Source organism: Tinamus guttatus, unplaced genomic scaffold, assembly GCF_059628265.1.
Source record: "Tinamus guttatus ecotype Peru unplaced genomic scaffold, ASM5962826v1 Tinamus_guttatus_pri_ptg000002l, whole genome shotgun sequence".
Lineage (NCBI taxonomy): Eukaryota > Metazoa > Chordata > Aves > Tinamiformes > Tinamidae > Tinamus > Tinamus guttatus.
Window position 1 is genome coordinate 1,271,488 of NW_028288536.1, and position 15,715 is coordinate 1,287,202.

Consider the following 15,715-nt stretch of genomic DNA (forward strand, 5'->3'; position numbering starts at 1 on the left):
TACTTTTGTATAGGAAAGAGATGCTGTTAATTCTGCTGCCCGATTTGCTCTTTCTTCATTTTTACCGTGATTTTGTATCTTGAAAGCTTGATCTGATTTTTGGTTTCTGTTTATGTCTGTGTGATATTACAGAGTCTGCTATCCTTCTTTTTTTAACTGAGAATCAATTTATTCACTCCAGGAAAAACAGTGTCTTTTCACAAAAGTATCAAGTAATTATTTTTAGTAAAAGCTTAGTTATAATATTAACATTATCTTTTCAGTGGTCAATCCATTTACTTTTTCTTTGTTATTTTATCAAACTCTAGCAAATGCATTAGAAAACAACAACAACAATAAAAAAACTCCAAAAGTGAAATAGCTACCTTTTCTTTTTAAAATATAAAAAGGCATAGTTTTTCCTGCTTCAGTGGGTGCATGCATTCTCTATTTCTTTGCAGCATTTTTATTTTACCTTTTATCGTTAAGGATAATTTGTTGAGAAATGAGTCACTAATTTTAAAGAATCTGTTAAAAGGATAAATGAAAATGTTGTAGCTCGTATATTTTGCTGATGTCAAGTCTGAGACTATGCAGACTCAATGGCAGAGGTAAGATATTGCATGATGAATTAAGGTAGACAATTCAAAGGGGAGGGTGTATTCTCCCCCAGGTTGATGAAAATGTAGAGGATTGTGGGGTACCTCAGCAGTGAAAGTGAAGAAACACCTACAAATGGTGAGAGAGAGCCTTGTGTTTCAAATATTTCAAACATTTTTACAAACCTGACTTTGCATTTGTCCAAATAATTCTATCCCCCAAAACAGAAAAAGATCCGATCATCTACAGATTCGTAAATTCTCTACTCTGAAACTGGCCTTGTTCTAATAGACTATTTTTCTTATTGGCAGTTGAGCTGGCTGCTAGAATAACATTCAAATTCAAGGGTGTATGTCGCCACATCACTATTGCAAGAGGATCCAGACTTCTTAAGATTATATTCAGTCACCAGAAAAAGACAGGCTTTAATATCTCTTCATCAGAAGCAATCATAAAAGCCTGAGACAATTTGTCAAAAGTAGACAATTTCAAATTATTGGGAAATTACTGTCATGATTTGAGACATGGTACAGGTCTTTTACTACTATAAATGAAGGTATCAACTCTCAAGACTTGTCCAAAAATTCGATATCTCACTTTTCAGCCATGTAGGATGGCAGCTGATAGCAGATGTGTATTACAGACATATAAATTACAGATAGTGCAGCCCAGAGAGCTTTGACTCCAAAGCAGACAGTGCAATTAGAAGGAATTTGCTGGCCAGGCACAAGAGATCTCAGCACCTTCAGTCCAGTCAACCTTCATTCAAAGGTGCAAAGAAACTCTTGGGGCCCAGAGTGCTCAAGGCATGTTTTTACGTGACTCATCCATAAAATCTCTGCTCATCCAGGCCAGAGGGCAATCAAGCTCTCTGGGGGCTTCCCATCCCCTTCTTCAAATCTCTACCTGAACCTACAGGCTCTGCTGAGCCAGCGAGAAGATTGCTCAGAGAGGCATTAGAGGATAAGCAAAAGAGAAGAGAATTGCTTTAAGCATATTTTTTCTATGCTTTTATGATTTTTTTTTTTAATTTAAGAGCAACGTAAATTCTGAAGTCTCCGGGCTTCCTACCTTGAGGAAAGCTACAGACTTTCTGTTACAGACTGAACTGCTTTCCCTCTTCAAAACGTAGCAAAAATCTACACATAGCAGTTTTTACCTGGAAGTAAAATGAATAAATATAAATGAATAAACATGTATAAAAATAAGAGCCTAAAGTCTCTGCTTTTGTCTGTGTGCTGAGCCTCTGTGGGCCAACCATCAAGTCCAAGGTCCAATTCCTCACTGAAAATGAAGGTGCCTGTTGCAGAGGGGTGTTTGCCCAGTCAGAATAGTCTCTGCTATCATAATTGCATGCTAAAGAGTATCCATGTGCATATTTATGTTATTCAAAAACAGAGTCACATATGGGAAATTTCCAGGCTGCCCTCCATAACCCGTGGCACCATGGGCTCGGCTTCTGGCACAGTGGAAAGCACTGCACTGGGTCAGTGTTTGTATTAAAACCCTCTAGGGGCACAGGAGAGGTATTCAAAATATTTCAGAGGAATAGGTGGCTTAAAAATGCTCAATTCTGTGCTGATTTTGTGATAACTGAGTTTCCAGTTTTCAGTAGTGAGAGGAGCTGCTAACATGAAATAGAAATAATACCAAGTAGTGAATGTCTACCATTAATGTGAGGCTAGTGCTTCTTACTTTCAAACTTAAAAGTTGACCACCACTGGACAGTGCTGTTTAAGATGAAGCAGGTTTGAACATATCAAGTCTGGAGATTTAATGTGGGACAGATTACCAGCAATGTTTTCTCAACAAGCTTCATAAAACACCTAATAATTCGTTTGAGATAAAATTATGAAATCACAAATATTAGGCTGTTTACCAGGGTCCAGACTGAGACACACAGGATATAGTTGAAGGTCGGGTGTTTTCTGATAAGATTTTTATGTCATCCAATTTTTTCAATATCTACAGTATCATTCTTTCTTTTTTCTTCTTCAGATAAGGGAGAATAAGTAGGTTTACTTGATTGTTTTCCTTGGTTTTTTTTTTCTTCTTTTTAATTATCTTTTTATTATATTTGCATTTTAATTTATATGTTTCCTTTACATTTTTATGAATACAAACAAATTCTGTGAGCAATACCTGAGCAATTATATATGAAGAAAAATATGGTCTAATATATTGCACATTAATTAGTATTGTAGTTTTGATACTACACAAGGTTGACCTTGTAACCTCAGGGAGCCAGAACCAAAGCCTGTATTTCCATTCTCCAGTGATGTGGATATCAACATGTGAAAAGAAAAGATCAGCTGTGCTACTACCTCAAGAATCCAATGGCCCATGAAACAATATTGGTCTTCCTTCTGCCTTCTCATCTAAACTTCTAATAGTAGGCCAGTTTTGGCTGATCAATAAATGAATAGTGAGCAGGAAATAGGTAATGGGTATACAAGGAATTGCACCATTAAAGGGTTGTCATGAAATCAGTTTACAAGCTTTAGAATTAATGCATTTTCAAAGAAATATTGGCTTTATTCTTGCAATTGGAAATGGCTTTTTAATGGAATGAACAATTAGCAATGCTGTGTTTGTTGTTAAGGTAATGTTCAAGTAAGTATTACAGCTAAAAATTCCCTTAAAATAATATATTGTACTTTTTTTGATGTTATTGCAGGACTCACAACAGGGATCCACAGGACACAGCAATACAAGTACGTACTGCCTTGTTTTACAGCTGCATTTAGGGAGATGTTGGCAATGATTATGAAAGCCAAGTGAATGTCAGAGTATTGAACCAGTAGTAGACTGGGAGGATGCAAAGTCTGAGCCAAATTGGGAGAACTGGATTCAAGGGCAACCATGAGAACATCAGTGTCTTCATAGATACTTAGGTATAATTCTGCCTTAGATGGGACAGATTGAAAGGGAGAAAAGCGGCTTTTCTAGAATGCCAGTAAAGAACTGACCGAGTTGTATGGTTTTGGGCACTGCCACATCCAGATTGCCATAAAATTCTGCAAAAATACTTGCTCATCATTTATCTTTCATAGGCAAGGGTATACTTTGTGTCTATTACACTGTAATAAGTTCTTGGCAGACTAATGGCCAATAATGTCTCAAAATCCATGTGGCTGTGGGGACTTTTCTGACTTGTAGTGTGGGAAGGTGGTGGTGGTGGGTGTTCATATAGCTCTCAGTTCGGGCCCCTCCGCAGGCTCCAGCGATCAACATCACTTTAATTACATTTAGTTATGGTTAAAAAAAAAAAGGCAAAAAAGCAACTGTATTGAAAGGTATTGAAAGGGAGAGATTTAAATGTTCTGTGATACAAAGTATTAATCCTCTGCCCTGGCACATCTGACTGTTGCTAATGTTGTCTTGCATATTAAAAATACATGATCCTTTCCGGCTCTCAACACAACATCATCTCAATCCAAAGCACTATCTTGTTCACTCCCTGACCACTCACAGAGCTGTGAGCAGGATACAGACACAAGCCAAGCGGAGGGGGTTGCGGTGACACCAGAAGGCCACAGCATTTGCATGGCTTTGGTCATGCCTGCATGACCATGCTTCCAGTCACTCTGCTCCTCAAAACCAACATATGTGGAACCAAATGCCACAGAGATCTGCTGAGCTCATGCTGACACCATTTCTTCACTGGTGTCACAAGTTAGGTTCGTTGTCCTCCACTCGGTCAGCACTCTTCCTGATATTAGAAAAGGAATTTTTCTCTGAGACCCATATCCAAGGGTGATTCCTATTGAGATGCTGGAATAATATGTCAAATAAGACACAGTAAGGTAGAATAAGACCTGGACTCTGACAGTTATGAATATCAAACTCAGTGCAAATTCCAGGAAAAAAAAAAAAAAGTGAGCTTGAGGAAATGGTAAAGGACTCTATGGGAAAGATTCCTAATGGTCTATACACTACATTATGCGATTGCACATCTTTGGAGTCCCGATTAGCTCTTATTCCCCACTGCACCATGTCTTCTTTAGAGTGGCTCTTGAGTGCGTCATTTGTAGTGTTTTCACTCCAACTGCAAACATTGTCTTTCTCAGAAACAATGTTTGCATTTCTCTCATCCTTCCCCAACAAGGAAATTAGAGCATTTTAAAACTCTCAATGGATAAAGTTATACCATCCTTTTAAGATGGAGTAATATTTATCCCAGTTACCCAGAGAGGGATAGTTGGCCTGATCAGGTTGAGTGATTCACCCAAATTGTAATTCAGAGGCAAAAACTTCCCTGGCCTACCCCTATTCAAGAGGAAAATCCTACCAAAAATAAGTTAACTGGAAATTTATTTTGAAATTGGGTAAGTCGAGACACATCTAATTTGGTAGCATCTAAAATGTTAAGAAGTTAATTCTGTGGATGTAGTAGACATTGGCAAAGAATTCCCAGGTCTTTGACTAAGCATATGAAGACTGATGTTTTCCACCAGATACGTGTGTAGCTGGGTGCATGCATGTGTACACACACACACACACACGCACACCTATCTCAGAAGGCACATATAGACAATTCTTAACTTAGTTCTTGTTGAAATGAAGTTTGCTAACAGCTGCCTTGTGAAAGAGGAGAGGTAGGTAGCATATCCTTTACCAGCTCCAGTAAGATTAAGAAAAACAAAGGACCACACAAATTTGCCCTGAAAAGTAAGTCAGGACCACAGAGGATTTAGTATTAAGCAAATGCCAGCCTCCCAGAATGGTCCCATCATGCATTTGGTGAAAAAATCGTGTGAAAAATGGAAAACAAATCTTAGTCTGGCCAAGAGTGAGTGTAAAAAAGCCAAGTTGTTGTGATAGATAAATGCCTTTTACATATGCTTAACCAAATTCATATCAGTGCCTTATCTATGACAGTCATCAGGCTTAGTCTCTATCCATTTTGTAAATTGCTGTGATTCAGTCAAGCACAAACAAAGTTGGTAAGAACGGATAAAGCATTAATGACCAGATTTTCTACTGCGATAGGCTGGACTGATGCATTTCTAACATCTCTATGAGTTTCATCCTCTCTCTCTCACAAGTATGTCAAGTGACTATTAGTAGAAAAGCAGCTGCAGATGTTTATTGTAGAGTAATTCATTAATATCAAGTTTGGCTAAATTTGCCTTTTCTCTCTCCTTGTGGTACTTAGTCTCTTTCTCTTGTTGCTACATCAACATCTATTGCTAAAGAAGGACTGATGTGAACTCTGCTGGCAAAGCACTCAGGAACCCATATTCCTCCTCACACACAAACAAATCAGTGTTCATGGTAATAATTCATAATTGATATATAAAAAAGTCTAAGTTACAAATAGAAAATCTTTGAAAATAAACGCCAAATGTTACTGTTGGTTTTGTGTTCCAAATTACCATAATGCCCTGGAGCTCCAAAGCACCAGGTCCCTTACACCTGACAAATATGTCACGAAGCATCATCTCTCTAACCAGTCAGTTTCTTGCACGGGGATGTTTTCTGAGGTCACTGTTAAAAGAGAAATGTGATCTGGAAATTATGTATCACATCTCATGCGGATGTCGAGCTTGTGCCGAAATTTTCTGGAAGCCAATATTGGCCCTCCAAGAGTGTGTGAAAACTGAGGCTGAGGACTTCCGCCAGCAACAAATGGATATGTAATGCTTGTGTTCATGGGGCTGGTCCAAAACACACTCAAGTCAACTGGCAAATTGATAAGCAGTAAAATAGACAAGAGTACACCAAAACACAAGTAAGCTATTCTCACATTGCTTTTCAGATGACACATTTAAAAGAAAAAAGCTTATAAAAAGATAATGGAGAAAAAACCATATTCAGCAAAAAACTAATCATGATCAACCTCTGTGCCTCTTTTTCTGCCAAGCAACATCAGCTCCTATGTAGACAGCTATCAGCACTCAGCCACACATGAGAGGAGCGGCAGCTGCACAGATCCTTGGTACAAAATTCAATACACAGAATGCAATACTCTTCTGCAGGATGAAAGAGGCAGAAAGAGTTTCTGAGCCTGATCTAACAAAAGCAGTACCACCACGTCCAGTGGCCTCGCGGTCTCTTGTGTGTGCGGTGTGGAGTTAAGTTGTGTTTGTCAGATATTCTTTTGGATCCCAAAGGGGATCACCACAGGCCAACATGCTATGCCAGGACCCACATAAGTGAGTCATGAACAAACATGAAGAGGCATCCCTCAGGCCTCTGATATTTCTCAAGCATTTGGGTACCTGGTATATTTTTGGGTCAGGAATCTAAGCCAGATTAATGTTTTCTCATACAAAAGAGTGAAAAGCCCCTATTCCCTTCCCTAGCCCCTATTTACCAGAGCTGAAGAGAGGACTTTTACTCTGTCAAAAACAATGTGAACCGGAGCATCCATTTACAATTGCATCCTCTAATCATGGCCTTAGTAATTCCTACCTGAAAACTTAGTAGCACTGATGACGCTTCTCCACTTTGTATGCAATTCTCACCCTTCCCAGCAGAACATTTGGGAGTGTGCGCATATTGCATGCACTACCCATATAGCAGAGCCATAAGCCCAAGAGAAATCTTTTTCCAAGGAACCCAAAGGCTGTTATCCCTGCTAACGCGGGGGCATTACTTGAGGCTTTCTGACATCTAAGCAGCCTCTCCTGTGGAGTTTCTTCAGCTGACATTTCACATACTAGTGACAAGAAAAGTCAGGTCAGGGTTGACTCGCAGCGTGCAAATGCTCCAGCAGTGCCCCAGCAGCCAGGTGGCTGCCTCAGCATCATTTTGTTGTGTGCGTGGGAAGAGCACTTAGTGTCAGCAATGAGCTTTGACATGTCGCATCTGAGCAGTTTCCACATTCATCCCTTCCTAATGTTGTTTTCTTCTTCTTTTGAAGGAAAAAGTGACGTAGAGCCAAAGAGTCCAGAGAAAAGTGCAACCCATACATCGTAAGTCACTTTCGCATTTCTAACCAAAGAAGGGGACTGTGCTTTTGTTAGATTTGTTGAGTAAAATAGAATTCGTCAGTTTGTTTTGGTTAAGATAAAACTCTTTCACTGATGCTGTTCCTTAAAAGGCTTTTTAGATAATGACTCAACATTAATTATTCCTAGAACTTTTTCATGCTGCTAAGTCAGAGATCTTCCCAAGTGAGATAGCTTTATATTAAGCTGAGTAGGTAGGAAATTATTTTTGTGGGTGCACAAGGCTGGCCTCTACAACCTGACTTCAACATTACCTCAATGCTGCTAAAAAACATCGTGTCACATATGCCTTTGATGTACTGATGTAATTTTAAAAGACTGCAGTCTGCAGCTTCATCTCTGAATTACTTGAAATCCAATTACAGCTATCTCTGGTCTCTCACGATTTTGTTGATGTTTTTGAATTAACAAAAGAAGTCGAGAAATAGATAGGAACAGGCAATTGTAATATATCAGTGTTTACCTTCACTCTAGTGCAACAATAGAGGCTTTTAACATTTTTAACTCTAGAATACAAAGGACTGAATTGTTTTGCCAACATAAACCACTCCATGAAACAGATGGGCTACAAGTTAAAAAAATAAATAAATAGTATCCGTCTCCCAAACTGATCTAGATAAGAGAATTCCTTTAGTATCTACCGATCAGAAGAGGTTAGGATTTTTACAAAACCTTTCACCCTTTCTATCCTATTTGAGGGAGGGAAGTTCTTGTTAGCAGTCAGTTATGTGAATTTTAGAGTGCATCTTGCCTGTAATTTATGTTTTCTGAGTCCTGTTATTTAAATTCAGAGTGCTATATCATGTTAATCTTGCAAGGTGTCACCATTTGTTACATGGCCAAAAGTAGTCACAGAAGGAGGTACAATAAGAGTGATTTATGGGGGGTTGTTTTGATTTCTGCTGCAAGTACACATTAAAAATCTCCTGGAAATGAATCTAGAAAAAGATTTGACATGGTGTAAGAAACGACTTGTCTTGGATATTGTGTTGTAGAATGTAATTACAGTATGCGAGCGTATTTAGCCAAACTTATTAAATGAATTAAGCATTAACAGCCTTATGCCTTTTGATAGTATGATTGCTGGGAATGGTTAATAGAACAATTCCAATAATTATCATTTTTAAAAATAATATTGCAATAAAGGCTGAAAGAAGAAGGGTTTTAATGCCATCTGGAGGTATTTTGGAGAAATGAACACATTTATTTTTGCTGATATTTAGCAATATGCAAAACATAATCAGTCCTCCAAAGTGTTTTTTTGCTAGTTAAATGGTATTTTATTCATGAAGTGTGTTCTCTACTTCCCTTTCTTTTCCTTCACTGGAACAAAATTCTGCATGATCTCTGAACCAGGAATGCCCCGGCCCATTTATAGGTTTAGTCTGACACTACATGCTGTGTCATATAATGTGCTGTACTAAATACAGCAAACTTGAAAATCTGATTAGGTGTGAAAAGCTGCTTGCCTAATTTGAGGTCCTAGTACAAGCTTCTTAAACTATGCACCATCTATTGCATGCAGCATGTTTCTACTACTCCTCTTTGAATTGTTATCGTATGCTAAAGGTTACCCTTCAGCAGGTACTGGTTCCTAGCGCTATATTTAGAAGCAGAAAGGATGGGTTACCACTGATAAATGACTGCATTCAAGAAATGGAGGTTTCTGTCATTAGAGGAATGGCTTGTGTGGAAAAGGAAGTAGGTGAGGAAGGCAGGCATGAAAGGAACAAGCAAGTACAGTGGCAGAGAAGGAAGAAGAAAATGTGAGTGGTTGAGCCAGAAAAGATGAAAATAAAATGCCAATGCAGAATTTACAGGAGATATAAAAGCGAGTGCAATGAAAGAGAAAGGTGATGGTAAACAACACTGGAAAGAGAAAGAAGGGAGAGTAAAATGGGCAATAACCATTAGCAAGCTAGAGTATACATATATTTGAAAAGAGTACTCACTAGCTGAGTGTTACAATCAAGCAAATTAACTCATTTTAACCTGCTGGTTAAACACAGATATCCCAAATCTCTTTCTACTATGCTATGTGTGTTTTCTCTGGGCTTCTTCAGATTTCCAAGACATATTTCTTATCCCTGGTTCTCAGGGAGTCATGAGGCTGGTTGGAGATATGCAAGGGGCCACAAACAGCGCAAGGGCAAGAAGGCAGTACTCTCTTGTGAGGTGTTGATCCCCTGGACATGCCCAAGGAGTCCAATAGGCACCGTGCTGGAGGGATGTCGCAATGGAGTGGTGTTGCCATAGGCAGGGTGGCGCAGCGGAGCCCCACTGGGAAAAAAACATGGAAAGTCATGAAGACTTCACTGCGAATGTACTTAGCTGTGAGTCATCATTTCCTTGTAAAGAAAGAAACAAACAGCAACAAATCCCACAAAGCAAGTCATAGTGGCCTAGGCAAAAATAAGAGAGAAAAGACAAGGAAGAGCAAATTAATGTTTCTCTCTCATAAATGTCTTTTTTATTTTCCTCAGGCATGTCAGAAGCCACACACTCAAACCAAACTTATATGACTCAGTGGCAGTTAATTCACCCTAGGTGTAGATTTACTACCACCATCTACACATTATTTATGCATTTTCAAAAGACAGGTTGATTACCCTCCTGAATCAGGTGGCAAGGTGCTCATGTTCTGAGCATTTCCATGAAGTTCCTCCTCTAGAGATTGATCCTTGCTTGTCCACCAGGCTCTACGGTCTCAAAAGCAGGTACTAAGCTATGATATGGAGTCACAGGGACAAAGCTACTACTACCTGTGATCTCTGAGAGTATGGAAAAGTGGAGCACAGCATGTGTGGTGTTCTGCTTAGAGTTTTCTCAGTACAGTAAATGTATCATTCTGAATAGTATTATGCATGTTTTATTTCGTTATGCATTAAGTTTCTGGCTTAGACCTCTGCATGACATAGTTCTCCACTGATAATAATATTAAACATTAAGAGACTGGTATATATTAGATGATCTACATTAATTGATGCAACATCCTAATTAGGTAGATAAATAAGGGCAGTTATTGCAATACTAGGAGTAACTTAGATGAATGTCAGGGAATGAGAATTATGCAAAATCACAGGGGAAGTCTGTGTAGAGCTATATCCTTTTGCACGATATTCCTGTGGTCTTCACCAAATCAGCATGCTCAATAATCAGATGAACTGTCGCTAAAGACTTGCAATAAAAGGTGCAAACAATAAGAAGCATTAAGTTGTCTGAATCTTCTCCAGTCGATTCATGTTTCTCATAATTGAATGCTTTTAAAGCCAAAAGAAATCTAAATTTGAGTTTGTTGTTGTTGTTTTTGTTCTCTTAACATATAGCCCTCTATGGGTCATATGAATATCAAAAATACAAGATTTTGTTGAAAAAAGTTCATATTTTCTTCCCAGGTTTTTAATAGTTCACAGGGAAGGATAGAATATATATATATAAAAAAAGCTTTACTTTTGTTATCAGAATTTTTTTACAGAATTTTAATCTCTGTTTGGCATAAACAGGGTACTTTTACTATGTTGACTTTAAATTTTAGTTGTATAAGACTTCCACACTGAGAAACAGAGTTCCAACCAGTCCATATGTTACATAGGTGCCATAGAAACAGGGGGTCTGATAAAGCTCATCCTCTCCCATGCAACACATATCACAGTAATTCAAATATACAGCATACATGTACCAAACTCACCCAAAGACCTCTGCTCTTGGTATGACTTTCTATGTCCTGTCTGCTGTGATGTTCTTCAGCATTTTTGTGTTTGCAAATGGATTCCAGCTCAGACTACCCAAGGTTAATCATGCCTGACTGTCATTCACTGCTATGCACTTACCTCGACATTTCTAGTGCACTTACTTAATGATATCGGCACTAGCAACTAGATACCTCTGTGCTCTCTCTTTATTATCCCTCCCACAATTGTTTTCATGCTATGCTGCTCCACATTTTTCCCTCCCTTTCTGCAATGGAATTAACCAAGATTGAGGGAGGCTTCTATAATTTATGGTAGTTATGCAAGTTTTGTCCTTTGTTAATACTCTATATTTATAAGAAGCAAAGAGATCTTGGTACGCTTGCTTTTGCCAGCTGAAATAGATGTTGGCTCTATTCCCCTTTGCACGAGTCTCTACCATCACTTGGAGAATGGTTTGCTCAGGGGAAGCTTCATTAACAGTAGTAATTCAGCAGCTTCTAAGCCTTTCTATGAGCCTTTGCCTTTCTCCAAAGACTAATACTACAGTTCAAAGATACCTGCTGGTTAAGTTTCCCATTTGTCAAGTGGGGAAACTGAGGCATAGGTCTCAGCAGGGGCCTCCAGAGAGTGAAGAAAAACAGTCCCAAATATAGGAGATCGGCCTGACCAAGCATTGTGAATGCACTGTCCTCTACTTAGACCCCAAAACGCTTTGACTTTCACATCTGGCTGACGTATGATCTCAGGCCTGACCTTAAATCTCTCAGGCAGCAAGTACAGCCTGATTGAGTGCAGGAGCTGGAAGAGTCACCCTGATCCCACATCATTTTGGTGAAAGGCCCAGTGCAAGTTATTTAAAGTTAGCGTTGGCTTTCACCCATCTAAAATAATAATTAGATCGCCATGAAGACTAGTCCATTAATGTTTGTACAGAGTGTTGAAAAATGTAATGTTCTGTAAAAATGACTAAGGATTACTCATCCAGAACTGTAAAGGAAATGAGCAGTAGTTTATGTTTTTAAAGAGAGTCTTGGGTGATAAGTGGAAGATGTCTTTAGTGGGTACCAGGTTTAGGGAGCACAGGCAGAAATGGGTGCCTCCGTCTCACACAGGCATCCCAACATCTGGGTAGTCCTGGTGGTTGCTGTCTCATCAACTCTGGCCCCTCTTCTTCTGTGTGTTTCAGTCTTCTTGGGACAGCAGTCAGACTGATTTGTTTTTTGTCTCCCTGAACCTTAGGGTGGGATGGCAAATGCAGAAAGGACAAAGTGTGCAATCTTGGAAGGAAAAACCCCTCCAGTGATACATCTTAGATAGCCTATATTTTTTTCTGCCAAGATGAGCATGATGGCTCCTGTCAACTGAACCTGAAAATAGATGGGTCCAAAGGGCAATATCAAGGGTGAAAACCTAAAAATGTGGAAGTTGTTTCCAAACTTTTCTTGGATACCATCCACTTTTGACTTTCAGCATAAGATATCAGTACAACTTCCTGAACGGTCTTTCATGGCTCAAGTTATGGGCAGTTTAGAGAGCAAGGACATCTGTAGTGGACACGGTCAAATGTTTGGTGGTGCATCTTTCAGTTGTTCCATTGGCTCCACAGAGGGCCATCATAAGACTTTCAATCTGTTCATGAGCCATGGCTTGGTCTCCTCTGCCCAATATCACAACTTTGAAGGATTGGGAGAAAATGACATCATTTAAGTTAATCATTAAGATGTATTGCTTCAGAAAAACACACTGCATTCTATCATTGATGCCTTTTAATATACGACTCTGTTTCTGACAGAAGTCTTATAGTCCATGCAAAACAAGAAAAAAAAAAAACCTACTTTGATGAATGAAGGTAGTGTTTTTCAGAGTGATGGAGGTCTTGAAAAACTGTAGAAGCAGAAATCTAGTATTTATCCATGAACCAAGGAGCTGGCAGAAGAAAAAGGCTGGTTTCATTGCACTATTCCACCTGTTTACTTCAGCCTCAGCTTGCAGAGCTAACCCCTAACTGTGCCAGACTGTCACTCTGCTCGGCCAGGCCAGCAAGAACAGCTAAAGCTTGCTCACGCGGGTCTAGACTGAATCTAGTCTTCATGATTAGCGAAATTAATAGTGGAGGATAGAATTAACATTTTCAGTGATTATTTTTTACAATGTAAAAAATGTAGGCACATAGAGTAGCTAAAGATGGTACAAATGAAAAATATTTTAAAACCATACGAAAACAACCTAAGATACTAATGTCCATAAAGGAATATGATATGTATTTGTCTGATTCAGAAAGAAAATACGTGGAAGCCAAATCTGATCTTAATTGCAACTATGCTTGTCATGGGACAAAATTTATTGTCCATTGTGCTTGAGTCAGGGAAAAAAAAAGACTTTATCTGAGATGTCAACAGGAACTGCAAAAGGTGAAGTCTAAATAAAAGCACCAGCTAAGGTCGGGGGAAGTTCTGTGATTGACTTGTATGGGGATAGGAAGAGACAGGGCTTTCTTTGTGCTATTTTTAAATGTTAGTCCTCTCTTTTACCAGACATAGCCAATAGCTTGAGATAACTGCCCTTATCACTGCAGGACTCAGCACAGACACATATTTGTAAAGCCTCCTTGAATCCAGGCCTTCTTGCTTAGCACCTTCACCTTTACTATCTACCTGTGCGGTGTGCGCCAGAGAGAAAAATAATTAGTCACTACCAGTGCTCTCATTTTGTTGCCACCCTTGACTCAAAGCCGAAGGGGAAAGTGGTTAAATGTAACTGAAGCCCTTGCTTCAAAAACAGAAGTGCTCAGCATCTTTTGTCCAGTTGGAAAACGCATTACAATGCTGGGCATTATGTCTCATTTTATAGCGAGGAAAAAAATGTATGGTACTTGTGTTCATTTCTGTCACTTAGAATAAAACTAACCAATATAACCAGCTGAAATAGAGCCCGACTTGAGGAAATGTCTTTCTGTAATGCACCAAAAGTATATTATTTTTCTTTTGAGTGCTGTTTTCCTTGGACTTGGTCATTTGTAAGAGACTAATTAGGAATTTTGACTGTGGTACTTGCTGTAAATATCACGGTGGTTAAGGAGGGGTTGCCAGGAAAATCAGGAGATGCAAATACCTGGGAAAAACTCTTGTTTCATCTGAAATGCTTTCAAGAAACCTAGGCATCATCCACCAGCTCAGTATTTTTTTTTCCTTACAGAAAATGACAAACCAAAGCTCGGTGTCTCGCACGCTGGGGTCGGGCTGTGAGTGTTGTTGTTTTTGCTGAGTGAAAATTCCTGGTTGCCGGGGTAACGCGTTTTGGAAATACTGTACCCCAGGTGCAGGCTGCTGCAACCCGAAACCCTGGTCGGCAGGCGCCTTGCCGGGCTGATGCTCCATGGACACCAGTGGCATGGAGCAGGCTGCCAGGAAGGAAACACAATAAAACAGCTCACAAAAGGAAAAATGGGGAGCATTCGGCACTCTGAGGTTTTCATAAAATGATTTTTTTTTCCCGCGCCACCACCACTGTTGAGCATCAGCTAAAGGGTGGGGGGATCCCGCACCAGGGCGCTGGACCAGGGGCTTGCGGAGAGACGAGGTGCTGGTGCGCAGAGGGTGGCAAGAGGAGGGGAGAGCGAGGGAGATACGGGATTCTGGTGCCCTGCCAAGAAAAATAACTAACGTTTTGCAAAAGAGAAATCCTAAGACTGAGGTCATAGTACGGAAAAAAGTCTGTTTCACAGACTCTTTAGCCTGAATACGGGCCAGGCTTTCTTTTTTTTTTTTTCAGTGCAGGCATCCTATTAACATTTGAACACTAAAGCTCGTCCAGGAATGGAAAGATTTTGGAATTTGAGAAGCTTTACTTTTCTGCTTTGTTGGTACACAGATTTTTGTTTTGTTTTTTGGGTTTTTTTTTTAATTACCAGGAAGTGAGGCTTTGAATGAGAAGCTTTCCCATTTGGCTTTTAAATTATTCTGCAGTTATGAAGACTAAATTAAGGGAATTTAAATAAACAGCTTGCTTTTCCCACAGAGTGACCAACTCAAGAAAAGAGGCTTTTCAAACTTGGAGGACAACTTTTTATTTATTAGGCAAAGCACAGAAAGATGCTGAAACCTGAAATTATGATCAATTTTCCAGTGAGGAAAAATTCTACTGTTCAGCCATGAATAGCTAAGGATTTTTCAAACATTTATAGTAGCTAGCTGACAGTTTCATGACAAATTAGTTTGTCATACCTAAATACACAAATTATTGAAATACTTCTGCCTTAATCTCTGGATTTGGATTTCATGTGTGTGGATATTTTTTAACTGTGGGAAAAATTACCCTTTGGATTTGCTAGGATGTTATTGCAAGCAAGTTTTCTGGTCTTTGATTTGCTAAGCTACAACTGGAGTCTGCCTTCTTCAGGGTAAGAATATTTCCACATTATCATTTCACCTGTGATATTTTAAGAGTGAGAATATTTTATCTTCCTGTGCATCTCGGCTTTATGCATTC

The 15,715-nt window shown here is 39.2% G+C and overlaps 1 protein-coding gene across 2 annotated transcripts in view; it reads left to right on the forward strand.

Annotated features, from left to right (window-relative positions):
- Positions 1 to 15,715, forward strand: part of AFF3 (ALF transcription elongation factor 3) — a 299,418-nt gene that overhangs the window by 182,139 nt on the left and 101,564 nt on the right. For both annotated transcript variants that reach the window (XM_010222664.2, XM_088520310.1), the window contains exons 6-7: positions 3,257 to 3,293; positions 7,448 to 7,499. In XM_010222664.2, the coding sequence (XP_010220966.2) occupies positions 3,257 to 3,293; positions 7,448 to 7,499 (89 nt within the window). The remainder of the gene's footprint in view (positions 1 to 3,256; positions 3,294 to 7,447; positions 7,500 to 15,715) is intronic.